The following is a 27,620-nucleotide window of genomic DNA, read 5'->3' as shown; positions in this document are numbered from 1 at the left end:
CATTTATTTTTAGTTCCATTCTGCTGCTGATACAGACTTTAGGTTTCTGAACATTAAACTTGTTGCTGCCTTTCATAGTGCGTAACTTGAAGGCCCTGAGTACTTTCTCCCACACTGGAAACACTGGAATGATAAAATTATTTGAACATTACCTAATAAGACTGATTCAGGACAGACAATTAGTTATTTTAAACTTTTCTAGCAGTCCTTCACAAACAGGGAACAGTCTGTCTATTCTCTCCATCTGTCAGCTGCTGCTGGCTCTTCCTCCTCCTCTTCCTCACATACTGCTGAGATTGTCCTGGTGGATCATCAGGGGTGCAAAGCCTCACAGATGATGTAATGCAGTGGGTCCCTCAGTCTGTTCTCACTCTGGACACTTGCAGGTGTCACACATAGAAATCAAATGTGTGATAAGCTGCAGGATTCAAACACAAGTGTGACTTATAAATACATGTTCATACTTTTATTCCACAATCAGAGAGAAAGAAACAGAGAGAGAGTGCAGGACAGACAGACAGGTGACAGTCTCAGGTGTACACACTGCTACAAAACAGCACCAGAGAAGGAGGATTTAGTGTTTGTGTCATTACGAGTGCTAAACAAGAAGAGTTCCCAGATGGTACAGTGGACACATGTGTGACTCCTGTGATTAAAGCATCTTTCTTTCAGCTTAAGGAGTGAACCGTCAGCTGACTGACATGACTGACTTTAATTACGCATAAAATCATCACATTCTCTGTAAGATTAAAGTCAGCTATTGAACGGCGAATATTTTGAAGTGAAGGCTTTAAAACCAAGTTAGTACAAACGTCGCTAATGTCACATAACTTTCCCGACATGTTGCCAACAGTAATGTTTTAATGTTCTTCATTATAAAAACATTTGCGCATAAATAAGTGACATAATATTCAGTACTTACTTCTGGAAGTTTACTCTTCGTCCGCTCCGCTTCCGCTGTTTTTTTTCGGCAAAATTATCCAAACCACCGCCGCGCTATGAAGTCTGGGATATGTTGGGCCATGAAGGCTACACAGACCCATCCTTAAAATTCAGGGAAATTAAGGAAGCATTTGAGGGCCGCATTTCGAGCAGCCTTGGAATTGGGACAGTCTTTGTCGTGTCGCTGTGACATAATCGGCCTTAAAATGCGGCCTTTAAGGCTGCAGACCCCAAATCCGGTCATTGGTACTTCCTGGCTTGTGTAGTTACTAGGTAACAAAAGCTCAACACTGCCCCTAGCGTCCTGGAGCACTTCCGTTGTGTTTTGGATTTTGCATGTGTTTTGGAGTTTGCGCGTGTTTTGGGGTTTGCACGTGTTTTGGATTTTGCACGTGTTTTGTATTTTGCACGTGTTTTGTATTTTGCATGTGTTTTGGATTTTGCATGTGTTTTGGATTTTGCATGTGTTTTGGAGTTTGCGCGTGTTTTGGAGTTTGCACGTGTTTTGTATTTTGCACGTGTTTTGTATTTTGTACGTGTTTTGTATTTTGCATGTGTTTTGTATTTTGCACGTGTTTTGTATTTTGCATGTGTTTTGTATTTTGCATGTGTTTTGGAGTTTGCACGTGTTTTGTATTTTGTACGTGTTTTGGATTTTGCACGCGTTTTGGATTTTGTACGTGTTTTGGATTTTGCACGCGTTTTGTATTTTGTACGTGTTTTGTATTTTGTACGTGTTTTGTATTTTGCATGTGTTTTGTATTTTGTAAGTGTTTTGGAGTTTGCACGTGTTTTGTATTTTGCACGTGTTTTGTATATTGTACGTGTTTTGTATTTTGTACGTGTTTTGTATTTTGCATGTGTTTTGTATTTTGTACGTGTTTTGGAGTTTGCATGTGTTTTGGATTTTGTACGTGTTTTGGAGTTTGCACGTGTTTTGGATTTTGTAAGTGCTTTGGAGTTTGCATGTGTTTTGTATTTTGTACGTGTTTTGTCTTTTGCATGTGTTTTTTATTTTGTAAGTGTTTTGGAGTTTGCACGTGTTTTGGATTTTGTAAGTGCTTTGGAGTTTGCACGTGTTTTGTATTTTTTACGTGTTTTGGATTTTGCATGTGTTTTGTATTTTGTACGTGTTTTGTCTTTTGCATGTGTTTTTTATTTTGTGTTTTGGAGCTTGCATGTGTTTTGGATTTTGCACGTGTTTTGGATTTTGTAAGTGTTTTGGAGTTTGTACGTGCTTTGTCTCTAGGGGCCACCGTACTGAATCGCTAATTCTACCTCCTCCCCCGGCCCGCACGAGCTGCGGCAGCAGAACTTGTGGTGACAAACATATCAGTAAGTTTTGCACATTTTGCTGCGTTCACTCAAAGGCTTTCCCCCCTTTTTTTCTCGGAATTTTCTGCACCCCCATTGCGTTTTATTTTTTTGTTGTTGTTTTTTTTTTTAATTTGTCCATTTGTCCAAATGCCACTCCTCTCCAACTCCGGCCAGCTCAAATTGATGGACGATCTGATTTCCTCGTGTCAGCATTGTTCCCACATCATCATAATTAATGTTGTTCCAGGTTCAACATTGCAAGTGACCAATCACCTTCTTGTGACGTCATTCCTTTGCGACTTCGAAATACCCGCCTTCGAGTATTTCGAAATACAAGTGAAGAAGCGAAAAACCGCCGCCTGTCCGCCGAATTTGAAGTCAATTCGCCTGTCCGCCGAATTTGAAGTCAATTTAGGATACTTTCCTTTAATAAACGGTAAGCATTATACATATGTTCCTCACTTGGCTTGCTGTTTGTTTGCTAGTGATAGGCTACTTGACAACAGCATTAGCTAACCAGTGTTCTCTAGACCAGCGTTCCCCAACTTTTTGGGTTGGGTCAGGCAAAATTGCAGTAGCTTCCCTGATCATTTTACAAACATAAGTGAAGAGAATCTGGACTAAAAGGCCTAGACTTATGGTTGTGTGCTGAATCTATGAATCAAACTATCACCTGGAAACATAATTAACTGGTCCATAGCTGTGAAACTGGACATGAGTTCTTGATTCTATGGAGATTAACAGTAATCCAGAAATTTACAAATTTGTCCCAGGGACATCGCGTAGATGTTGTCCCTGGGACATCGCGTAGATGTTGTCCCTGGGACATCATGTTAAAGTTGCCAGAGACATACCATATGAAAGTTTAGCTTCTTTTAGCCCCTGTTTGTTTTATATTATTTTATATATATATATTTTTTTAATATTATATTTAATATTTACATTGTATTGCAAAAACCCCCAAAACAAGTTAAAATGAATTAATGAATATTAACTAATTAAACCTTCGTTATTTTTCCACCAGAAATGGATGACATAATTAGAAGAAGTGTTCTGAATGATGAAAAAAAAAGAACTGGAAAAGACACACAACTTTGTGTGCATGTGTCACAATGCCAGGAGGACCCATTCATTGTTGTGTTAGAAAAATTGAACTCATTAACCCTTCATGGACATTATAAATGTTTAAATGTTGCCTCAGGTAAAGACAGGAAAAGAGATTATTACAAATTCAACTGCATCAGAGCTGGGGAAAAAAGTCGAAACAGCTACAGAGCAGTGGGCTGTAAGGCCTATGTTTCATTTAAAGTACTCAAATGTTGGAAAGACCACACAGTCATCGTGCAGCGTACATATGATAAGCATGATGGGCATGATCCTTCGGACCCAAAAGACGCACATTTCAACAATATTTCCAGTGATTTGAGGAGGAAGATTGAGGAACTGCTTTCCCTTGGAACTAAGCCAGCCATCATACTAACCGAATGTCATAAATGGGCCAAAGAACATGGACACAGAGATCTTCACAACAGAGAGCATTTTGTCACACCACGTGACATTGACAGTGTTAGAACCTGCATGATGAGGAAGAAGCACTTTAACTGTGGAGACAGTCAATGTGTACATACCTTACTTAATGGAAAACATCAAGAACATGTTCTCTTCTATCAACCATACACATCTGACCAAGAACTAAGGATTGTTTTGCAGACACCTGTAATGAAATCAAACATGGAGAACTATGCAAAACAGTTAGTATTTGTTGACACCACGCACTGCGTTAACCAGTATTCCTTTCCCTTATTCACACTTGTTGTAAGAGATGATCATGGGCATGGAGTCCCTGTGGCCTATGCTATTGTCAGCAACGAAAGTCAGAAAACCCTGGAAACTGTTCTTGGAATAGTTTGTGAGCATTTCCCAACTTCCCCGAGGTAAATAATACATTGACAGCTATTAATTTTGAAATAATTCCTTTTCAAAAAAGTTATAACATGCCAGAATCTAATGCTATAGCTGCAGCATGGGCTGCAAAAAACTTTCCTTTCCAGTTGTTAAAGTTATTCCTATAGGCTGTATGCAGTATTTTATATATCTACTTGTGAGTTGAAATGTTTAATTTGGCATTGAAGTGGTGCTTTGAGATAGCAAAAACATTTTCATACTGTTTAATCTCATTTAGTGTTTTCTTTTTTTCTGTAGAGCATTTATGGTTGACAAAGACTTTGCGGAAATAAATGCTTTGCAGAAGGTTTTTCCAGAGTCAGCTATCCTTCTATGCTGGTACCATGTCTTGCAGGTAAACCACATTGTTTTCTTTTCACGTTGTCTAAGATGCACCTGAAACACATTTTTACAACAGGGTCCTGTTGTTATGATTTGCCTCATTGTGATATTCACCTACTCAGGTTAATGAATATAAAGGGATAAAATGTTGAGTGACTATGTCCATCCATTTAAGACCACAGTGCACTCATCTTCTGGTGGCTGCTTCCCAAAGCTCTTTTTGACATTTAAAAATATGTTTGCCTGGTTGATTTCTGTAATGCACAGGTCCTCTTGTCCAGTGAGTGACAAAGTTATTTTTGGACGTCAGCTTTCTTTTATGCTTTTTGTACAGCTGCTCCTCTGTCTCTCTCTCCAGATTAACTTTTTTTCTCTTACATTCACAGGCTGTTAATCGATGGCTTTCAAAATCAGAGTCCGGGGTCCATGGGCTTTCTAACACCCAAAAGAGAAATGAAATCATTTCTTTCTTTTGTAAGCTGAAAGCTTGCACATCTGTAAGTGTAATTTGTCTATTTCACATTTTGATTTCTTGATTACACTAAGAGCATAATAACTTTCAGTTGCTAAAAAAAGTTACAGAGAGATACAAAATAGATTTTTGAAACAATTTCTAAAACTGGCTTCTTATCTTGCTTATCAAAACAAGTACTTAAGCTGTGCAGAACATCATTGTGTCACCCACTGTGCAGTAGAACTTGTGAGTGGGATTCTTTCACAGACAGATGCTGAAACCAAATATGCTTATAGGTTTAGTGTTCCTTCTTAGCCATTGTAAGGGAAGAAATAATTGCTTCTTAATACAAAAACACGACATATTATTAATAACTTAAAATTCTTAATGTTATTCAATAAAAGGAAAAGGGCTTCAATACATAATATTAAAGATTTCAATAGGTCTGTTAAATGGATTGAAATATATTCTGTTGCATCCAATTCTCTTAGGAGGACGACTTTAAAGCCACATCAGCAGAGTTCTGCCAGACATTTAAGCAATACCCTTTGGTGTGCCAGTATTTTCAGAAGCACTGGGAAGGCATTGGCCACATGTGGTGTGACTACGGCCGTCGCTTCAGTCACGCTCGTTCTGAAACAAACAATGTGATTGAAAGGTATGATTTATTATTTTGACCTCATTCAATTGTATTGCTGAAAAAAAGATATTATGCTTTAATCCAAGAGGCTAAACTGAGTAGGTTCGTCATGTCATTGCCAGAACAGGTTTTAGGCAAATCCTTTAAATTCTAGCAGCGTTTTTAATGTTATCACAACAAAAAACAGAGTAGGTGGATTTGCCTAAATCAGCTAAACCGGCACAGAGCATTCCTTTATAAAAGACGTGTGCAATAGGTATTCCAATTTTTTAAAAAATAATACAGTCTTGATTAAAACTTTAAATTCCTTCAATTACAGTTACTAATCATTTCAAATAACTGTTTTTCAGATTTTTCCACCGCCTGAAATACCAGTTTTTATCTGGCTACAAGAATAGGCGTCTGGATGATCTGATTGAAGTGCTCCTAGGGAAGGCCGACGACTACTTCTCAGTCATAAAAACCCTGCAAGATGTGGGCCGCATGAAAAACAGGTTTGCTGACACCTTGTCTCAAGTTTCAGACTCTGCTTCAAGACTGATGGAAAGTGGTTGGGCTCTTAAAATTACAGTCAAGAACAGCCATGGAGTTAATGCATATCAAGTCCCATCTGAGTCAAGAGAAGACATAGTGTATGATGTCTGCCCTGTTGAGTCCTACTGCAACTGTACATATGGCTTACGAGGACTTCTTTGCAAGCATCTAGTGTTACTTGCAAAATTAGCAGAGGCTGACAATGACATCTATCCAAACATGGAAACAGATCTTGGCAAGAATTGCAGTGAAAGAAAGGCATTACTTTGTACACTGTGAGGACTTGAAAGTGATAAAAATGCCAAGTTTGTTTGGAAATCTGTGTTTTTTTGCATCGGCTGAAACACTTCAGTGCACTTGTTGTACGTTCTCTCACTATAACACATGTGCTTGCCTGAAGGTGGCTTGTAGCCATTTTAAACAAATGAAAAACTCTCTGAAAAGTCCTCTATCAACTTTGAATGACACTCCTGTAGTTGAAAGCACAGACAAAAAATGCACAGAAGATGCAGTTGGAAAACTAAATGCTGTTTTAGACACAGTTAAACAGTGGGCATTCATTCCAGAGGGTATTACTGCAATGATAGATGAACTGCATACAAATGTATTAAAAACAAAACAAGTAGGCAAAAGTATATGCCAGTACGAAATAAAGATGACAGATAATGCACGCAAAATTAGGCCATTGTATTCTAGCAAGAAATGTTCGGCCAGCATCGACATTCCAACAGTCTGAAAATGAATGTGAACAGTCGATAACCACTGAAAGAGAGACATCCTCTGGAGAAAATGAAAACCTTTTGGAATACAAAACAAAAAAGAGAAGAGTTAAAGCTAAGTATATGCACAAGTAGACTTTTGTGTGACATTTCAAAGGGACTGCATCCATTACTTCTGTTTATTGAAACCTAAAGCTGAATAGCTGTCTTAACTTTCTGCCAAGGAACAGATGAAAAGAAATTGTTTGGTCTCTCAAGCAGTTGTTATTTATGTGTGTTATTCATTACGTTGGCTTGGTTGCTGTTTTTGATACAAATTCATCTGTGCCCATTGTAATATTTTCATATGTTACTATTTTTATATTGCTATGCATTATAAATAAAGGATTACTTATTACTATTAAAGGTTTGCATTTGTAATTGTTGGTATTATTTATAAAATATGCGCTCTTAAGTTTTTTGCTCCATAAAACGATACCTGTCACTTTTTGGACATAGAGTATCAGCTGTTGAGAATCCTGGCTCATACAAAATAGAAGTAAAAGGTTTCAACATCCAGCCTTTTTATGATTAAATACAAAGTGTAATAACAGAGTTATTGGGGTGTGATTTTGTTAATAGTTAGTCTTAAGTATAAGTTTAATAGTAATGAGTAAGAAAATATAGCCAGAATAATGGAATGAGACTAACACCTGACCTCACACTGAGATTTGGTATGAAGTGGCATGTTTGTGCTAATGCTGACATTGGGGCTCAGAGTTCCTCTGTGTGTATATATTTGTGAACGTTAACTTGGCTAATGTCCAAGGGTTTGACTGCTTTCCTGTTGGATTGTATCACAAAGAACAGGGATAAGAGCACCAGTGGCCGTGCACACCCTCATCTCTCTCCTTCACCCGATCATTAGTGTTGGAAACCGGCATTAGCTCAGAGTAGATTAGACTTCAGTATAGTGCAAGTGATTTGATTTTATGATTATTTGATTCAGTTTTTTCTGTGTTCAAGCTCAATTACTTTAATAAAATATGTTGAATTCAAACAAATAAATAAACAAATAAACTGTGGACATTACCCTTTTAAACCTTTCTGAAACAAGACAGGTAAAAACCAGTGTATAAAAGTTTACATAGGTATAAATAGCTCTAACACTTTACTCCAGCCTGGCGTCCACACATGTGGACATCACATTTTGGGTTATTTAGACCAAAATACTAAATCTTGATCAACAAGTGCCTGATATACAGTTATGAGGACATTATACTGCAACTGTTCTATCAAAATTTCAAATTAATGTCCTCATATGTGGCTCTCATTTTTCTCAGAAACAAAAATTAGGTAAAAAAAACAAAACCTGGTAATTCTTTCTTTTTACATTCATCGGGTTCCAATCGGCCCAAATATCAAAGAGAAATTAAAAATGCATGCCATGGAAGATTTCGGGTCTTAGGGGGTTAAAATGACCAGACCCCTCCGGCCTGTTTTCCAGGCCACTAAATTAAACCCAGTCAATTACCAATTGAACAGAATAAAAACCTACGAGGTCCACTAATAGTCCAAAAGTCCAAATCTTTAATAGAAAAGACAGGCAGAACTCAAACAAACAATAATCCAAACGAGGAGCATATATACACACTGGAAAGTAAATAATTATAAGTTATTAAATCAGACTAATTAAATACAGTAAAACTAATAAGGGAAGACGAACACACGGGAAATAAAAATAACAGTGTAAACATACCAAAACTCAAAATAAAACAGGAAAGCTACTACAAACCGAGTGTGACACAATTACATTCATATTGAAACATATGTGATAATTTTCTTTCTTTGTAGCATTTTTAAGATATGTGTTAGAACAGTCATTATGCTGTTTGGATTAGGAACCAATCATTTTTGCCAAATAGTTAACACAAACTTAGAACAACAATGAACAATTTTCAAGATTCTGATTTACAGAACAAACAAAAGTCACAAAAGGTTTCATTATTTAAGAGACAAGATCAAGTTTTTCACACAGGAATGAAATGACAGAATCCAGTGCAGCGGGGCCAAAGGTGTGTGTCAGCAAACTGAAGGTTGAGGAATCAGTCAGCTCATGTTTAAGATTGTGTTGGATTTTGAGAAGAGTCTGTCTGTTATTAGAAAGTAAGATTAACAATGTTACACCAATAACCCAAATACGGGGAAATGACAAATAATACCAAAAAAGATACAACTTTCATATTGTTTTACTAACTTACTTTGTCATATCAGCACTTGAATGGTCGATGCCTTTACAGACCATGTCTGTTGTGACATCGCAGGCCAATCTTCCGGCAAACCCGAGGGCTAGCTCCCCAGCCTCCTCTTCACTCAGAACACTAAACACTGTTACTTTAGTTTTGGCCTTCTTAGGCCTGTCAAGAATCATTGCGGGCAGTTTGGCTTTACGGCCCTAAAAAAGAAAAAGTGCAAACACCAAAAGAGCAGAGAGAGACACACACACGTGCGCACAAAGTTAAATGCTTTTGTTTACATGGTGTAATTGTGTATATGTTGCAGCAAATGCACAATTTCCAGCCACATTGTCACTTCATTGATACGAGTAACCCGGATTTATTTCAGGTGACATCAAAATCACGAAATGTATACCTACCCCAATCAAACCTCTGAAAACATGAACTGACATGTTCTCTGCGTTGATTCTGCGCTTGATCTCGTCTTCTGTTATTGTGTAGGTTTTCTTTTTTGAGCTTGGTACAGATAAGCGACCATGCACTCTGTAAACTGTACTAGTTCCTTCTGAATCAGTTTGGAATTCTGTATCTGCATCGATCCTGTCAACATCATCAGCAGCAGCATTATCTGTACTCAGACTTGTGCCGTATACTTCTGCTTCTTTTTCGTTGTCTTCAGTCTGTGTACCTTCATCTCTTTCAGTCTGTGTACCTTCATCTCTGACTGTCAGTCTTCCTATCTCACTGTTACTTGTCGATTTGCTGCAGATGTTCTCTCCCTTAGGAACTTTTCCTTTGTCATTCGCTGCCTGATGCTTTCCCTGATGACATTCTTCACTGGCTACTTCTATTGCTCCTCCTGTATAGCCACCCACTATGCTGCACAACTCCTTTCCCTCTGCTGTGCTGCACTGTGCTGTTACATAAAGAAGAATGATATAAACAGCACTATATCAATTTAATTGTGAAGAGAAATCCCCACAATACGACACAGTTATGTCTAAAATAGTTTTGTGTAAAAACTGGATCTTGAAACGTCCACTTTAATTACACAGTCCTGGTGTGCAAAGGCAAAATTACGAAAAAAAATTTCACTTTAAACATTTTTGGACATTGTTTAGTTATATTGTGACTTACTCTCACAGAAGATACAGATGCCACAAACAGACTTTGAACAACGCATGTGCTTGTATGCACCACATTTCTGGCACTGCGACTGTGAATTAAAAAAAAAAAAAGAAGAAGAAATAAACAAACAAAAAACAAATGAACAAAGTCCATTAAATAAACAATCTATATGGCTAAGGACATGTCATAGTGTACCCGGTCTTTGGCTGCAATCACACACCAGCACTGACTGCACTTCCTAGTTCGATCTGCAAAATATAATTTGTTTAAGTACAAGTTACATTTTCCAATGTTAGAGAAAAAGAAGGCAGCTAATTTTATCTTTACCTATTGAGGAAAATAAGTAGTGGCAAAGTCGGGACCTGAGCTTTGTGATTTCAGTGTTGTACTCCTCCACTTGTGTTTTACCGTCAATGAGAGATTGGGCAAACTAATAATTGACGAAGAAAAAAAAAAAAAAAAAAGAACAAAAAGAATTAGATTAACAAAGAAATGTTTGTTTGTTTTTAACCCCACCGGGGAAAAAAAAAAAAACAGAGCAACCAAAGCAAAGCATTACTGCTGAAATGGTTCAATCTACAAAAAAAATTGAGATTTTACCATCCTGCCTCTAAGGCTTTAAAAACTGAATAGGCAAAAATGTAAACATTACTTATATAGGTTAAAGCTATAGTTTTCAGTACCATTATGACATGCACTCCACATGAGTTCCCATCCTGTTGATGTGGGTGGCTCACATGTGACAAGGTCCACTCTCCAGCGCAGCCTCTTGCTGAAGCAAATGAGCTGAGAGATCGCAGTTATTACAAATAAAAAGCATATAGAGAAATCAATAACCACGTTCGGTAATGATTTCAATTAAATTAAATATGTTATGTTAAATATGTTAATTAATTACCTCCAGTTTTTCAACACCGCACTTTTTCTGACCTCCGACTCGCCAAATGAATTCATATAGACTATGGTCCTCTTGGGTATGTCACAAAACTGTTTTGTAAAAAGATGGATATGGTAGGCTTGGGCCTTGAGCTTTCCTAATGAGGGACACTGAAAAGTATCATGCACTAGAGAGAGTGCAAAATCTGTGCAACTTACAAACAAGGTCCAGTGGCTGCCGTTTTCCAGACAGGCTCCAATCAATTTCTCATACATCTGAAAGATGTTTTTCTGGAAATAAAAATAATGTGACAAGTATGTTTTTCTGTCAAGAATGACACTGCAAAACTGCAAAAGCTTGTCAGGTGAGACTTGTAATTAATTCTGCAGATACACAAACATATAGAAAGTGTCATTTTTGGTTTACATTAATTAATTTCTATAGTGTGTACAAAACAAATCAAGACCACAGACTCAACACGCACCACTCAATTTTTGGTGTTCTTTATCAGTTGGCCAAGACAGAAATGTTTTAATCTGTGTGCATTGCTTTTGAACAAGTCTTTACACAGAAAAGGTTTCAGAAAGGTATTTTTCAGGTTCTTCTGACAAGGCTTCAATTTTGGAAAATGCTGTTTGTTTATAGTGGCAACTTATAAACCCTTTGTGATAAGAACATAGTTACCACAGTCCAAGTCATACCTTCAAAAAGTATGCACTTTGTGCTCTTGTGGACCCATCCAAAATTTTTCCAGTGATTTGGCTTGGTATTGGATAAATGTGAGGGAAATTCTATAAAAATAACATAAATACACCTATGTTTTCAAATACATTACAAAAAACGTAAACATGCTATGTCATTATGATCAAACAAGCTTTTCAACATACCTCACACTGCAAATAGATTAGGCCATCTATTACCTTATAAAACAAATAAATAAATACATATAAATAAAAACAGAACTAAGGAATACGATTCATTAAGTAAATTGTACAATAAAGTGTATTTAAAGCAGAATTTAACATTAGTTTTATGACAACATAAAAGGATTTTTATGTCAAGAGGTACCTCATCTGAAATGTTAGTCTGGTCAAACAGGGATTTCAAACTTGAAATACCAATAGAGTTTGGTCCAGCTACTCCCACAAGGTAATCTGTGAGAAAGCATATGCTGTAGTCAACAGATATCATTTTCTTTTTGCATGCTGCAACCATCATCCATTTCAGTGTTCTAGGAGCTTTGTCTGGTTGTAGTTCTTTTTTCTCCTCCTCATCTATTAATTAAATTGTTTTCTGACCTTCCTAACTGTTTCCGACCTGTCTTCCCAATGTGATGTTTAAGCAATATATGTATGGTCAGAAGGGGGTGAAATTTTCATTGCAGTTGTACGTGTAACATTGCATGTGATAATAAAAGGCTTGATTGGTTGATTATTCAACATGAGTTGACATTTACCTGACATTGTGAAGGAGTCACAGTTTCTGTAAGGGTGTAAGAACATAACATGTGGATTTGTTACACTTCTTTTTCACAAGTTAATAACAATCAATAATTTTCATTCCATTATTTACAAGCTATCACACGATGTCCCAGGGACAACATTTACACGATGTCCCAGGGACAACATTTACACGATGTCCCAGGGACAACATCTACACGATGTCCCAGGGCAAATTCTACATGATGTCCCAGGGACAACATTTACACAATGTCCCAGGGACAACATTTACGCGATGTACCAGGGACAACATTTACGCGATGTACCAGGACAAATTTGTAAATTTCTGGATTACTGTTAATCTCCATAGAATCAAGAACTCATGTCCAGTTTCACAGCTATGGACCAGTTAATTATGTTTCCAGGTGATAGTTTGATTCATAGATTCAGCACACAACCATAAGTCTAGGCCTTTTAGTCCAGATTCTCTTCACTTATGTTTGTAAAATGATCAGGGAAGCTACTGCAATTTTGCCTGACCCAACCCCCGGGCCACGAAACACCCAAAAAGTTGGGGAACGCTGGTCTAGAGAACACTGGTTAGCTAATGCTGTCGTCAAGTAGCCTATCGCTAGCAAACAAACAGCAAGCCAAGTGAGGAACATAGTGATGGGACGTTCTGTATCGAGGCTTCGGAGCGTGTGTCGAGTAATGGAGGGGGCGTTTCCGCGAAGCGCGTATCGAGGCTTGCTTCATTTATGGGAGGAGCTGAAAATGATGACGTCCGAAGCCTCGCTGCCCGGCTGTACCACGTGACTGGTTCATGAAGTGGTTCGAACTTTGCCGCGAGATATGACAGCGATATAAACCCCTCAGACTTCATTCAAAAATGTGGGTGTTTGATGGAGAGTTGCGGTTAGTGAGAGTTTGGAGACCGTTTGGAGGTTTATGAGAGTGAGGAAAGTCAGGAGAGAATGGAGCCAGCTAAGAAGAGGAGGATGTCCTCCCCTGTGTGGGAACATTTTGATCTTATTCCTCCCAACAAGGTATGTAAATTTCTACAGAAGATGTATTTTCATGATACTGATGGTGCAATACAATTTATGTTGAGCTGTCTTGACTTTTGTACAAGGTGAAGTGTTTTCTATGTGCCAGGGAGCTGGGATATAACAACAACAACACCTTATCCATGCTTAGGCACTACAGAGCTTTGCATGAGAATAAGGGGGACACCGATTGTGGAGCAAGACCAGGTGAGCCATCAAATGCAATGATAATATAGGATGCAGTAATGTTACTAAATGATATAACAATATTATACAACTGTTATAAGTTACGTATGTGATATTTATATTTGTGCTTTATCTTTATTGTCTTTCCTCAGGAGAACAATCTCAAATAGATGAAGACCTGGTCAGCATGGTGATTGAGGACTCCCAGCCATTTAGCATTGTGGAGGACAAAGGATTCAAAAGATTTGTTAAATCATTAAATCCTAGCTATGTTCTCCCCACTAAAAAGGTCATAAAAGCAGTGAAAATTTAGTTTTTACAGAATAAAATGTGAACAGGCAGTGTGTAGCTGTCCATACCTCAACGTTACAAAAGCACAACCACTGTCCACACCCCAACCACACCTCACCTCACAGTAAATGATCATTTCCATTTCAAGCATTTCCAAATAATCATTTCCCATACTGCCACTATAAATATACACAGTATACTGCCATCACAATATACATGTTTTACACACTCCTTTTGTTGTTGACATTTACAGGCTGTGTGCAAAATGCCACACTCTTCAAATTCATGCCAGCTATTATTTTTACGTCCTGCTAGAGCAAATGAAGCTTCATGAAGCTTCGCGTTGGGGTGAACCAATTGGATGAAAAGCTTCAGTGCTTCATGGGGCTTCATCTGCCCATCACTAGAGGAACATATGTATAATGCTTTATTAAAGGAAAGTATCCTAAATTGACTTCAAATTCGGCGGACAGGCGAATTGACTTCAAATTCGGCGGACAGGCGGCGGTTTTTCGCTTCTTCACTTGTATTTCGAAATAATCGAAGGCGGGTATTTCGAAGTCGCAAAGGAATGACGTCACAAGAAGGTGATTGGTCACTTGCAATGTTGAACCTGGAACAACATTAATTATGATGATGTGGGAACAATGCTGACACGAGGAAATCAGATCGTCCCAAATGGATAACCTAGGTTAAAAAGGGGAGGGAGGGACAGACCGAGGAGGGCTGAGAGATTTCGTTCGATAAGCCCAATGTCTTTCAAGAAAATCAACCAATGGTACGTCGCGGTCGCAAAAGAAATTATAATATACTTTTTGGGGTAAATTATGATAGCCCTGGGCAGGCCCACAGGCGTACGCCAGATAGCTAGTCCAGACCTGGCTCACAGAATTAGTTCTCAATATCGCGTTAGTTTGGATTTTTTTAAATAATAGCCATTTGAAATGTCGTTTACTAGCTTTTGTATAAATTGAGAATGCGAATAAACTGACTATTCCAGAATTTCACTTTCACCTTTATTTTGAAATTGGGCCTTAAGTTCTCTTACCGTAATATTTAGGACACACACAACTCCAAACATGCACCCCCTGCACTGACTGTGCTTCTAAAACTGGAGGCTGGTTTGAGGAAATCCTCATCTGAACCCACCTGTGATGTCCAGTCCTGAGGCATAAGGGTCACAGGACAGACCAACCTCTCTGATAAGGTCTCAGGCAAACCAGATGTCGAAATATTTGCGCAGTGAAATTTGGCTACCTGTGGTAAGTAAGGAAAATATTAACCTGACAGCTTGAACATGTTCTTCCCGTGATACCTACCTACATCCATCTAGTGTCAAGCAGTTTTCCTTTTCTCATTCTTCCTAATCACCTCCTGGGCTCTATAGGCGTATTTTCTCTAGAGTTTTTGTTTTTTCAGGGAGCAGGTCAAGTTCCTGATAAATACCCCAAACTTTGAAAACGCCACCTACTGACCAATCATTTCTCAGGAAAGATGGCGTTAGCAGATAATCCGAGGACCGCTGTGTGGAGATGGTAAGAAGGTATCTCTTTTTAACAAACTGTCTAAAACTGACGATTTGCGTGATTAGTAGAGAAAATTCCGAATCAGAAGAGAGAACTTTTTCCTTTATTTAGGTCTAAGTAAAATACTATTTTTAAAGTAGTTTAATTTGCTCTAGACCAGGGGTGCCCAATCCCGGTCCTCGAGAGCTACCGTCCTGCAGCTTTCAGATGCATCCCTACTCCAACACAGCTGAATCAAATGAATGGCTTGTTATCAGGCCTTTGCCAAACACGATGGCATGCTGAAGAGGTAATCAAACCATTTGAATCAGCTGTGTTGGAGTAGGGATGCATCTAAAAGCTGCAGGACGGTAGCTCTCGAGGACCGGGATTGGGCACCCCTGCTCTAGACCATTAAAAAAATCATAAAAGAGCACAAGAGACTTCCTCCCGTGCCTAAGTGAAATAACAGTGTCACTGATTAGGCATTTACCCCAAAGTCATATTTACTTGTTATTCCCAGTAAATATGCAGCTCTGGATCTGTCCCCGTTTGACAGTCATCCTCGATTGGAAAAAACCTGTTGTTACGTCCCCTGGCTAGTCTAGGGGGTTGAAGGGACGAACATAAAGGTGGATAGAGAAGGAGGAGCCAAGATGGTAAGTGTAGAAGGTCTATTTAATGCTGGTGATGAGATTTGGGTTCAGACTGAGGTATAACGTCAGGGAGAGCCATGGCCAACATAACAAACAAAACATCCCTGATGTAGAAATAAAAGAAACTTACCTAACTCCAAAGAAACAAAATATACAACCTATAACCATAACCTACCTAACAACACATAAACAGGAGAAAACAGAGTGTCAAAACAAAAGGCAGCTCTCCCCTACAAGCAGTCTGAACATGAAAAACAACAATGTTCATACAAGTTACAAAGGCATGCAAGCCTGCACGGGTATGGCAACCAAAATGGCCAGAGGGCACAGAAGCACAGCTCCACAGGCATTAAGTAGTGCTTTGCTGATTACCAATTAGCCAGACTCTGCGCAGCATCCAATCAGGACAGAGGAGGTGGAGCCTAGACAAAACAAAGGGTTAGTAGGGAGAAGAGACATCCTCCTGGGGGATGTAACACCTATAATAACCAGCGTCTCGTGTTCTTATTGGGATAAGTGAAGCCACACAATAAAAAGATGCACCCAGTATGTCAAACTTGATTCTTATGACTGGCGTAGACTTGCAAGTTGAGTTAAACATATTCAAAAAAGCCTACTTTCACTAAAAGACTTGTGCTGTAGTTACTATATCGACCCTCACACTATCTCCTTCAGATGTTGCTGACGTTGGTACGCAAAGGTCTCTGATTCCCATTTCTTTACACTCATTTATCATATACTGTATTACTAATGCATAATAGACCTAGTTTATGAAATTTGTATTTGAGCCAAAGATTCATCAAAAATTAGACTATACTGTCCACATCAAATGTAGGATGTTTTAATCATGGAAAAAGACTTGATTTGTTGTTTAAATGAGACCACTGAGTGTGAGTGTCTGACAGGTTTCAGAGACTCTGGAAGGAAGAAGTGGCAAAGAGAGGCCCGGAGAAGGCCTCGCTAGTTCGTGTGGCCCTGCGCTTTCTGAGAACCAGGCTGATTCGGTCGACTGCTGTTTCCGTCTTTGTGGCATTGTCATTATTTCTCGGGCCTGTGAGTTATCTGTCTTACAATATATAATACACTGCTCCAAAAAATGAAGGAGAATTTTATAATTAGAGTATAACGCCAACTAGGATAAAGCTCTGGGATATTTATCTAGTCAGTTAAGTAGCAGAGGGGGTTATTCATCACTTTCAACTGCTTTGGTATTAAGGGTAAGTTAAGTAGCTGTATGTTGGCCAACAGAATTATGTTATGTGTATATAAGCATGCATAAGAGCATTCAGTGTGATTGTTTTCCCCATCTTTAAACATTATAAGGAACTATGCCTTTATTTGTCTGTAATTTTTAACATGAATGTTCAACTCTAGCAGAATTGGTCAGAGCAAAAAATATTATTGAAGGTAAAGAGAACTGGCAAACTTTTTCTCTCACAGGATTTAGAAAAAAGAAAAAGGAACAACTAAAGTTGGTGGGTTACATCCAGGCTACTAATTGTACCACTACCCTAATCTCTGCCACCTTTGCCACCGTTCTGACCCTCTTTATACACCCCGTGATAGGCTTGCCACTGTGCAGCTAGTGTGAGTACCACAGAAGTACAGCAGTAATGACAAATTTTAAATGTGGTTTACCACAAATTGAAATTTTCCTGTATTTTTCTTTATTTCCAGGCCTTTACCACTTTTGCCATCTTCATCTTCATGAGTTACTGCATTGCTCTTATGTTTATGTCTGTGAAGTGGATAATTGAAGCTGGAGTGTCACTAAAATGATTAAGGGTAGATATACTGTAAAGGCTTGCTTTTCCTCCTCCCAGAGGGAGGGCGTGTGTATGGGTTCTGTTTGTCAGTTACTTAGCAGTCTAGCAGTTTTAAATTTATCGTTTTCAAATTTTGTGTGATGTTAGATCTTAATAAGAGCTTAAGCATATTTAATTTTGGTGATAATTGGGTCAAGGTTGCTCACACCTACTGTTAAAATTGGTAAAAACTTTATATTACCCAGAATTTTTTATGGACTGTCTTCAAAGCTTCATAAAAATACACTACACCTTTGGGGACTTGAGTAACTATATTGGTTAAACAATGTTGACTTTGACCTCCCAGAAATCATATGGAGTAATATATAAAAAGTGCACTCTCGCTCACCTTCAACTTTAATTTATTCTGCACATTTTGACTGCTTTGTCCCCCTCCCTGGATCAACTGTTCTCACACTTTGTTCATCAGCAGTCTTCAGAGTCCACTGAAGGTTGTTCCCTATGAGCAAAGTATAGTGTGCATTGGCTTTCATCAGGAATTGAAAGAGTCTGCTGAAAGGGAATTTCAGGTGGCCAGAGCAGGGCTTCTAGGGACTAATCTAAAAGCAGTCATACTTGAAGCAGTGCAGTCTTCCCTGAAAAGGCCACCTTCAAGAAATATAGAAATATAAACCTGTTTAGGTTTTAGCTTTGCTTTTATAGGCAGTCTTGGAACTTCTTGGTCACACCTGGTATATAATCTAAATAAATCACTGTGCTGTGATTGTTGAAACTTAAACTTAATGGTATTGTTTTAATCACAAATTGTGAACCATTTTGGTAAGTCACTCCACTTCAGATGCAACAAGAGTGTTTGGGGGGGGGGGCATTTCTCACAGTTGTCTTAACTTGTGTCTTTTAGTATTTGGAGTTCTGTGATGGCATCTTGGTTCTGGAGGATGGTGAGGTTCAGGAGGCTGGAAACCATCAAGCCCTGATGAATGCAAATGGGCGCTATGCTCAACTCATCAGCAACTACCAGATGGAAGAGTCTAAAGTAAGGATTTCACACAAACTGCAGTACAAATGTTTGTAGCTCTGTTACTCTTACTGTTCAGTTAGCTCAAAAGCCTTAGTATCAGTTCTTTGTTGCTTTGAATTCACTGAGTTCTGTAAGCTTTATTATGTTAAGTATGCAGACCTAACTGTGAAACTGTTATTGTTCTCTTTTCAGAAGCAGATGGAAGATGAAGTGATGTCCCTGGATCCTGCCAACTTGAATGAATCTGAGCTCAGACCTGGTGAAGATGTTGGAATGATGAACAACGGTATAAAAAACATGAGCATGAAATTATTATTATTATTATTATTATTATTATTATTATTATATGATTTGTAATGCACTATTTAATTCATGGTGAACTATGAAGACACATGTAAGAAATGTTTGGAATAACAGAGATGTTATGGGACAGGTGCACCATTGTGGCACATTTCTCAAAGTCCATGTGTGACAGTGTCTGTGCCTTCAATCTAGCTGTCATGATATGACTCTGTTAGCTACTTTAACTTTTATTGATGTCTTAGAACTTAGAAAATAACTGCATTTTGTGCAGGTTTATGTTCATATTGGAAGAGAGATATCGGGTGAAACTGAAGAGCTTAAAAAGTTGTGCTGTCCGAGTATAGTGTTCATTGATTGTTTTTATAATCTCTAAAATATCTATAATCTGACCATATATCTATCTTTATCAACTCTCTAGAGATACAACTGTATACCCCAAAAATTGGATCCGTTCAATAAGTACACTGATGAGGAGATCTGGAGAGAAGTTGTTTCTTTCCATGTGCTCCTCCTTAAATCAGTACTTTCCTGCAGTAACAGAGGCTCATATTGTCTGATAGATCATTCTTTTGGATGAAGCCACAGCCTCCACAGATCCAGAAACAGATGCTCTGATCCAAAAGACAGTCAAAGAGGCCTTTCAAGACAGCACTGTGCTCACCTAGCACATCGCATCAACACAGTGATGAATGCAGATCGTATTCTAGTCATGAACAATGGACAGGTAACAAAGACGGTTAGACAAAACTAATCCGTATATGATCTTCAGCCTCAACTTACCAAGTGTTCTCTTTGACAGGTGGCAGAATTGGACCACCCAGATGTCCTGAACCAAAGGCCAGAGTCTCTGTTCTCTTCTCTCCTGGCTGCTTCTAAAACAATGAAGAGATGAACTGGTGTAAAGCTGTGATATCAAATAAGCACAGTAATCCCTGTAATGTAATACATTTACACAACATATTTTAATGTTAATGAAAAGGCAGTGTAACCTTTTTATAATTTTGATCAGTCACAAACATATTGGAGTATGTCGACCTGTCCCTCACACTTGGCTGCTATTTAGTTTTTGCTTGTTTAGTTCTCTGTTTTATTAGGTTTAAGCAGCAAAGCTTTTTTAAGCTTGATCATCAAGCTAACCATTAGGTTCAGGTTTAGGTTAAAATGTACTTTCACAGTATAAAACATCACAGCATTTCCCATTAGTATTCACATGCACTGTACACAGTTGTCTGATGTCTCTGAAATAATATTACTCTGTTTATTACCAATAACTACTGATGATGCTGCCCTATTTTAAATGACAAGAAGGCAGAGGAGGGTACACAATGGCGAGAAATGATGAACATTCACTTATCAGTATTTTATTATTTCTCTATTTAGATAAGCAGGATGTGTTTTTGTTTTTCAACCTCGAAGTTTTTATAAATAGTGCATTTTACTTTTTACTTAATTGCATGTTAAATGTTTCATGGCTTTAAATAGAAGTGAACACGAGTTTTTTTTAATGTAAGTTTTAAATCTATTGTGTAAGTAGGGACAACTCACTTAAAAAAAAAAAAACATGGTGAGGGCTAACCTAATAGTTACGTAGGTTTTTAGGTTTAATTTAAAAACGTAATTAGTTGATGTAGTAGCAGACAAGCTCACAAGAACCTTAAAAGAACCTTTTGATGGGTGCATAAAAAGTTTTTTCTTATTTTAAATAAATTTCAGCTGTTAACTGGTTAAAAAGTGCCACAAACTGACCCACATTAAGAGGATGTGTAGCAGGTGAAACTGCTGTAAACTAGGGCAAAATGTTTACTGCCACACATATTAATAGATGCCTTTTCTTAAAATTGAAGAGCTTAAAAATCATTCATTTTAATAGAGGGTTATTTGGAACTTTGAGTTGTATGTTGTTGGAAAATGTATGAAAAATGAAATTATAATTAATAAAAAGTCATCAAAACTTGTCTTTCAATTATAAAGAAGTAAAACTTCAGTGGAAGAAGCTCGAGTCAAGTGCACTTCAGCTGTCACGTGGGGTAAGGACACACGAGGGCACTACAGGCTTCTATACTCGTATCCTTGAAGGACTGGGTTTCATTTTTAATATGACTGATCCTCCCTTGGCACAGACACATGTTCTCAAAGAAATGCTCTGTGAGGTTACCTTTTACCCACTGAACTTTAAAAATAACTCATCTCTCTGAAGAGAAACTACAAGCCTCTAAATATATAATAATGTATGGTTCAGTTAAACAGTACGAGTCTTTTTACATCACTTAATTGTAAATATCCACACCTGCTGAACAGATTAGACTGGGCTTAATAATTCATTGCAAGTTGTTGCATTAATATTGGTTTAAAAAATAATTTGGTTTTCCCAAGCTACATGGGAAAATATGCCATTTTATTGAAACTAGGAGAGGTTTTCTTTTTCTAATCAGTGATTGTATAGAATTCTTCTAAAGTTTTCTACAGTCATTATTTCTAATACTACAGGTATTTAGATTCATCTGAAGTCAATTATAATTGTTTATAAATAAAAATTATACAGCAAAACTCTTTTTGTTATCGTCTTTTGTTTTGTTTGCAGCATCCAGGATCTTGTCTTATCTGATCATATGTAAAGCTTGCTTCAGTCTTTTACTAGTAAAGAATCACGACTTGCATGAGAGAAACTGAAACATCAGATTAGCAATGAAATAGTATTTGAGGTATACGGACAAGTATTGTACTTCAGAAAAGTATTCTACAAATGTAAAGAATTTTTTATCTTTACATTTGTGCAGAATAAACTGAAGGTTGAATTGCACAGAAGGCACTGAAGGAAAAAATATACTGGTGGCAGCTCAGTCAGCACAAGGCCTGCTGTGTGTCCTCAGGCGTGACTTCTGTGTGCTGCTTTAATGTAACTAAACTGAACTTGTAACATATAACAATAGAAGAGAGAAGCATGACATGCTCACAGTTTATTTACCCTTATGCAAGTCAGGTCTGTCTTGGAGTTTGAATGATTTGGTTTATGTTTCTTAACAATTAAAAATTTCCATGCAGAGAAATCTCCAGTGGTCTTCAGGCAGCATCTAAAGATTTCAGCTGGGTGCTCAAAGCTTCACCAGCAGTGTTGTTGAAGGAGGAATGTAACACTGAATGTTCTGCTTCGAGCAGATCTTCTCAGCTGCCTTAGAAATTTAAACCAGTGACCTCACAGTCACAAGCTTTCTCACCCCTCCTTGAGGCACAGGCTAAATTAAAATATCAATGGATCAATTATTATACTGGGTATGTGTTTGGGTGAGTGCCGACTCACATGCTGTGTTTTCCGCCTAAAAAGTCTTGATCTCCTGTTTTTGAAAGATTGCATCTGTGATTTAAACTAATAAAGTACTAGATTGAATACACCCATGTACAGATGAAATATTGGGGCCTGGGCACCAACATGAACACCCAGCTCTCCCACAGTGAAGAGTCACTGAAATGAAAACACATACAAAATTACAGAAGAAGACAAAAAGTAATGACAGAATGTTTTGCATGTTTTTGCAGATGTTTCATACTTCTTTAGTATTTGTATATTTTGCATGGGTTGTGTGGCCCCTTATCCACCAAAGAATATCTAGATTGTTTTCTGAAGCGTTGTTTTATTCGTTAGCGAGCTACTTACACTGACACGTTTAAAGTATAAATGTGAACTCATATTTACAGCCCTGTTTCAGACACGTACACACTGCAGTACAAATCGTGTATGCCTGTCAGTGTGAGTGTGTTGGAAGATCCAAGCACACACGTACAGACGCTGCTATACACACACTCCAGTGGGAGGAGCCAAACCTCTCGCAGCTCCGAGTTTGTCAGTTTCCTAAATATAGCGGACAGGATCTGTCCGTGTCTTTCAGCCGGAGACACTTTGATAAAAAGCCCGTATTTACAGAAGCACCGGGAGGCCAGCGGGGGTAAGTGGAGCAAACATGTGTCTTTGTATGTGAAAGTGTGCTGACTGTGTTCTGTGCTTTGGAGACTGAAAGGGAGGGGAACCACGACCCTTCTTGAAGTGCTGCGATCTTCTTTCAGTGTTTGAATTTCTTCCAAAACTGCCTTAAATGTTGCTTCTGCACTGCTTCATCTCTGTCTAGGCTATATTTGGTAACGGTTCGTGCTTGTTGTGATCTCATGCCTGAGTGTCGCTTACTGTGAATACTGTACGCGGAGGCTACTGTACATGTTGTGATAAGTGGTCTGAGTGAGAGCTGCATAAAACTTTGATTGGATTGGACTATCTTTGACAAAGCGTTGCCTTTTCTGCGTATCTCGCTTCGAATATCGCAAAACCTGAGGTGTCCTGAACAACGTGTGTTATTTCCTACAGGTACACAACACCCAAAACTATAACCATAAATTAGCCTTTACAATGGTTCAGCAAAGCAGTCATGTTGGAAGTCCCCATCAGTGTACATGATCACTGATCGAATAGGAGTGAATTATACAAGTTTAAATAGTTTTAAGCCAAACTATCCAGTAGTCTAAAGCAAAAAAAAAGAAGAAGAAGAAGAAAGAAGAAGAAGTCCAAACCATAATTTGTTTAAAAACTAGTTGAAGCAGTGGCATGATTGAAGAGTTATTACAACTCATCACAAAATATCTGCTGGAAGATTTCAAAGTACACCCTGCTGGAGATCCTGTGACGACCAGTACACATAGCTGGGGAACAACAATCAAAAATCATAGATGTATGTCAATAAAATAGAAAATTTAACATTAAGTTTTTCAAAAAGGTTTTCGACTCTCTGAACCTGACACATTACGCTTAAGTATTTTACCTAAAGGGGAAATGCTGCTTTAATCCTTATTTTACTGCACATGCTCATGTTGACCCTTCTCATATTGCCAGATTTGAGAAGTTGTCGCTTTCAGTCAAAACCGAAAAATTACGTTGCTTAGTAGGTTTATTAATAATATATCTGTTATTACAACCCTAGTGCTAGAACACCTCCGTCTTACTTCATTCATTCCAAGAGTAACTCATCAGAGCTGAAAAAAAGAAGAAGTGTGGCAATCATTTCAACTAGAGATATGTCATGTAGGAAATAAAGCAACAATGTGAAATAATGGCTAAGAATTCAGTGAAACGGATCATAATTTTGAAAAATAAAATAATGCATTTGTGTTGTCATGTGAGACTGTAGCCTGTCAGATTTTAGATCTCTCTCTCTCTCTCTCTCTCTCTCTCTCTAATTGGAAACAAACAATATAATGAAACCAGTAAAAGTCATGAAATAAACAGTTATGACATAATACAGAACTGTTTTTGTTCGTTTGTTTGCAGTACCGACATTATCCACTAGGAGGAATTTATTAGCAAGGCAGTAATTTCCTGTCCTCTTCCTCTCACCCCAACCAGTTGCAGTAGATAGCCGACCCACCCCCCCACCCCCCCTGAGCCTGGTTCTGCATGAGGTTTCTTCCTGTTAAAAAGAAAGTTTTTCCTTCCCACTGTCACTAAAGCATTTAAAAGCACTCAAAGCTCAAAGGGGGTCATATGATTGTTGGTGTTTTCTTTGTTTTCTTTGTATTATTGTAGGGTCTTTCCCTTACAATATAAAGTGCCTTGGGACAACTGTTGTTGTGATTTGGCACTATATAAGTTAATCGAATTAATACATACTTTACTTACTTTTCATTTTTATATGTATTTTCATATATTTTAAATAAACCTCTTTTTTAAAAATTATTTTTACTGTAGGCATCACACATTTGCACAAAAGTAAAGTCAATCTTCTTCGGTTTTTAGAAAACAGTCTGCTATTTAGAAAGCAGCATGTCACTTAAATCAGTCTCTCCAAGAAGACAGAGAATGACAGAGTTCAGTCTCCAGTTGTGTGATTTCTATTAAACAGGCTGTGGTTATTTTATTGGTGTCTGTTACTTAATAAAACAGTTAGCTCATCAAATCAGTGCTTATCGCTGAGATAAGGGATAAGTACTGACTAACTCATAAAGTTTAAAAACATTGTTTCCCTCACTTTGTTGTAAAGTTGTATTTAAAGGATATATGAAGATTATTTAATTTGCTAACCTAAACTTGAAGTGTGGTGTGTTTTTAGTTCAATACTACTTGGTAAAAGAATGATTTTGTTAAGGGTGGTGTCACTGATGCTGGGTTAATCATTTCTTTGATAGTCTAACTGTGGCACTATAAGGAGCACTGTGGAGTGTGTCAGCATTTAATTGCTAAACTCGTAATACAGCACTTTTCCTTTGATAAACATGAGAAGGGAAAAACAGCGACATAATATAATGTCTGTGGGAAACACCTAAAAACTTTTTAAATGTGTTGGCTCATAAGAAAGACCAATCCACATTTTTTACACATTGATTGTTAATAGACAGAAGTTATTGGCTCTGTAGTTCAGGCATTCATGCTTGTCCCTGCTGCCTCATTCCTGCTCTTTGTTTTCATATTTCATTAGCAGGGCGAGCAGCATGTACCATCAGCTTCAATTATCCTCCCTGTCAGCGGACCAGCAGGGCCTGTCTGCTGGCTTTAGTGATTACAGGCTTCAGGGGACAGGTAATCAGGTCATGGTTACACTGTCACCCTGTCAGACTGCTGAGACCACGGGGAGCAAATGGGATGAAAGAACTCTACCATCTTCAGTCAGTTAAGGCTAGATATTGATAGTGTATATAACCCGAATACTGTCTGGCATCATTTTGGTGCAGTATCACATAGTGTATATATTTTCTTTCCATTAAACATGGTTGAAACTCTGATGGCATCTCCCTGGTCAAAACTAGTCATGTTAGAATACCAAAAAAATAAAAGACCATAAGCGAACAAATGTCAGTGTTGTATCCATGTAGCATAGACGTTGAGTCAGACAATTTCTTTAAAAAGTGAGAAAGATAGATTAGATGACTGCAAAGAAGGGACCCAAAATCCTTTTCCCATGATGACTAGAGAACATGAAAAGATCTCTACCTGATGGTTCTTCAGCATTGAAATGTTTTTTGGGTTCTTCTAAGAGTTTCGTTCAGTTTTCCGCAAAGAGCTTTCAAGGCATACTGTACAGGACTTGCTAAACACCAGATGGAAGCTGGTGATCATATCATAGCTGAAAAAAATCTTAGAGACCAAAAAATGTGGTGTCCCTCAGTTTCTTGACTCCAAGTTACCCTTAATGTTTAACATCAGCCACATGAGTTTAAAGTTGCTCCCTGTTTTTTTTTGCACAGGTTCAAGTTATCTGAATGGCTTAATAGCTGTTATCCAGGGTTTAAAGTAAAGCAGTGTATTGGGACTTGATGGGAAGTAGTGCATTCTTAAAAACACATCATATGTTATGATGGGTTTCACACGGGAATGTTCTCATCACCCAGTTGCATTGCATAGTGGTTTCATGCACATCCTGATCTGATTATTTTAAATCTGATTAAAATACATGTTGCTAGTGCTTATGTTTAAAAGAATATACTGTAATATCCCTTGATACTTATGTCAGCCCATTTGGAGAACATGGACCCTGCCTTTCATCATTGTTTAACTTAAAATTTGCTTTAATGCAGCCCACAGTGCTGCTTCTAAAACCCATTAAACAGACTATGAACATGTGGATATCCTAGCAGAAATGATAGACATTATTACTGTGTCTGCCAAAATAAAATGGGAACCCACCCCCCCAAAATATCTAAGTGTTTTATAAAGAATGATGCAAGGGTTGGTGCTGAAGATGTTACTAGGGTGTGTCCAGTACATGCAGAAGAAATTCAGCACCATCGTATTTTCTTGATTTATACCAATGCTTCTATAAATTTACACCTAATACAAAAGACTGTTCAAGCCTAACAGTCATTTATTTACTTAGATATTATTCAATATGTGCATACAGCCTGTGTGACACTTGCAGGGCACAGTCCCAGATTTTGCTGATTTTACATTCATCATTGAGCTACCCAGGGTAAGTATGTAACCAATGATAAAAATATAAAACATAATTTCCCAGAAAATAAATTAATTTATCTGACAATGTGTGTTTTCAAATATTTGGAGGGGAGAGCTTTTAAATACAGTTATATGTAAGCTACATCTAAAGGCATGCAGCTGTCATCACTGGTACTCCAGCTTCAAGTACTTTTTAGCTACAGTACCACGATGCTGCTTGACTCAGCTGTCATGATGGTATTTGCTAGCCTTGCATTGGTATACAAATGTAATTAGTTTATAACATGTGATTTCTAAGACACATTATCACTTGGCACAGACCAAAGCACCTCTGGAAACAATTGGATGATTACAACCAATCAGAGCA

At 37.9% G+C, this 27,620-nt stretch overlaps 4 protein-coding genes across 12 annotated transcripts in view; 3 read left to right on the top strand and 1 right to left on the bottom strand.

Moving 5' to 3' along the window:
• Positions 1-1,947: 1,947 nt before the first annotated feature.
• LOC113030289 (uncharacterized) lies at positions 1,948-7,297 on the top strand. Its single transcript, XM_026181598.2, has 6 exons — positions 1,948-2,695; positions 3,284-4,193; positions 4,462-4,558; positions 4,932-5,042; positions 5,491-5,657; positions 5,990-7,297. Exons 1-6 carry the CDS (start codon positions 2,407-2,409, stop codon positions 6,450-6,452), a joined length of 2,037 nt encoding a protein of 678 aa, XP_026037383.2. The 5' UTR covers positions 1,948-2,406; the 3' UTR covers positions 6,453-7,297.
• Positions 7,298-8,438: 1,141 nt separating this feature from the next.
• Positions 8,439-12,725, bottom strand: LOC113026429 (uncharacterized). 6 transcript variants are annotated; one of them, XM_080300373.1, is made up of 11 exons: positions 12,570-12,716; positions 12,182-12,267; positions 12,001-12,033; positions 11,815-11,904; positions 11,332-11,403; positions 11,135-11,223; positions 10,920-11,022; positions 10,564-10,666; positions 10,432-10,484; positions 9,133-10,324; positions 8,439-9,024 (listed from the first exon to the last, which is right to left on the bottom strand). In XM_080300373.1, exons 1-10 carry the CDS (start codon positions 12,613-12,615, stop codon positions 10,226-10,228), a joined length of 774 nt encoding a protein of 257 aa, XP_080156499.1. In that variant the 5' UTR covers positions 12,616-12,716; the 3' UTR covers positions 8,439-9,024; positions 9,133-10,225. The 6 variants fall into 6 exon arrangements, with proteins under 6 accessions (XP_080156499.1, XP_080156494.1, XP_026031039.2 ...); XM_080300368.1 differs by lacking the exon at positions 12,570-12,716 and having other exon boundaries at positions 9,133-9,326; positions 9,528-10,324; positions 12,182-12,350; XM_026175254.2 differs by lacking the exon at positions 12,570-12,716 and having other exon boundaries at positions 9,133-9,326; positions 10,246-10,324; positions 12,182-12,349.
• Positions 12,726-13,193: 468 nt separating this feature from the next.
• LOC113026460 (uncharacterized) lies at positions 13,194-21,873 on the top strand. Of its 4 annotated transcripts, XM_080300378.1 has the most exons (9): positions 13,213-13,598; positions 13,685-13,805; positions 13,937-15,337; positions 15,495-15,610; positions 17,142-17,289; positions 18,904-19,038; positions 19,216-19,309; positions 19,887-20,050; positions 20,126-21,873. In XM_080300378.1, the coding sequence occupies exons 4-8, from the start codon at positions 15,570-15,572 to the stop codon at positions 19,901-19,903; spliced, it is 435 nt and encodes a 144-aa protein (XP_080156504.1). In that variant the 5' UTR covers positions 13,213-13,598; positions 13,685-13,805; positions 13,937-15,337; positions 15,495-15,569; the 3' UTR covers positions 19,904-20,050; positions 20,126-21,873. The 4 variants fall into 4 exon arrangements, 3 of the variants coding, with proteins under 3 accessions (XP_080156506.1, XP_080156507.1, XP_080156504.1); XM_080300380.1 differs by having other exon boundaries at positions 13,194-13,598; positions 13,708-13,805; positions 13,937-15,610; XM_080300381.1 differs by having other exon boundaries at positions 13,212-13,598; positions 13,937-15,618.
• Positions 21,874-23,128: 1,255 nt separating this feature from the next.
• The window catches only part of LOC113026412 (myocyte-specific enhancer factor 2A-like), a 45,608-nt gene continuing 41,116 nt past the window's right edge, over positions 23,129-27,620 (top strand). The window contains exon 1 of the mRNA XM_026175181.2: positions 23,129-23,267. The gene's annotated coding sequence lies outside the window, so the exon portion shown is untranslated. The remainder of the gene's footprint in view (positions 23,268-27,620) is intronic.

The sequence above is a fragment of the Astatotilapia calliptera genome, chromosome 1 (genome assembly GCF_964374335.1).
Source record: "Astatotilapia calliptera chromosome 1, fAstCal68.1, whole genome shotgun sequence".
NCBI lineage: Eukaryota > Metazoa > Chordata > Actinopteri > Cichliformes > Cichlidae > Astatotilapia > Astatotilapia calliptera.
The sequence above is the reverse complement of the archived record's forward strand: the minus strand, read 5'-3'. Positions and strand labels throughout refer to the sequence as shown.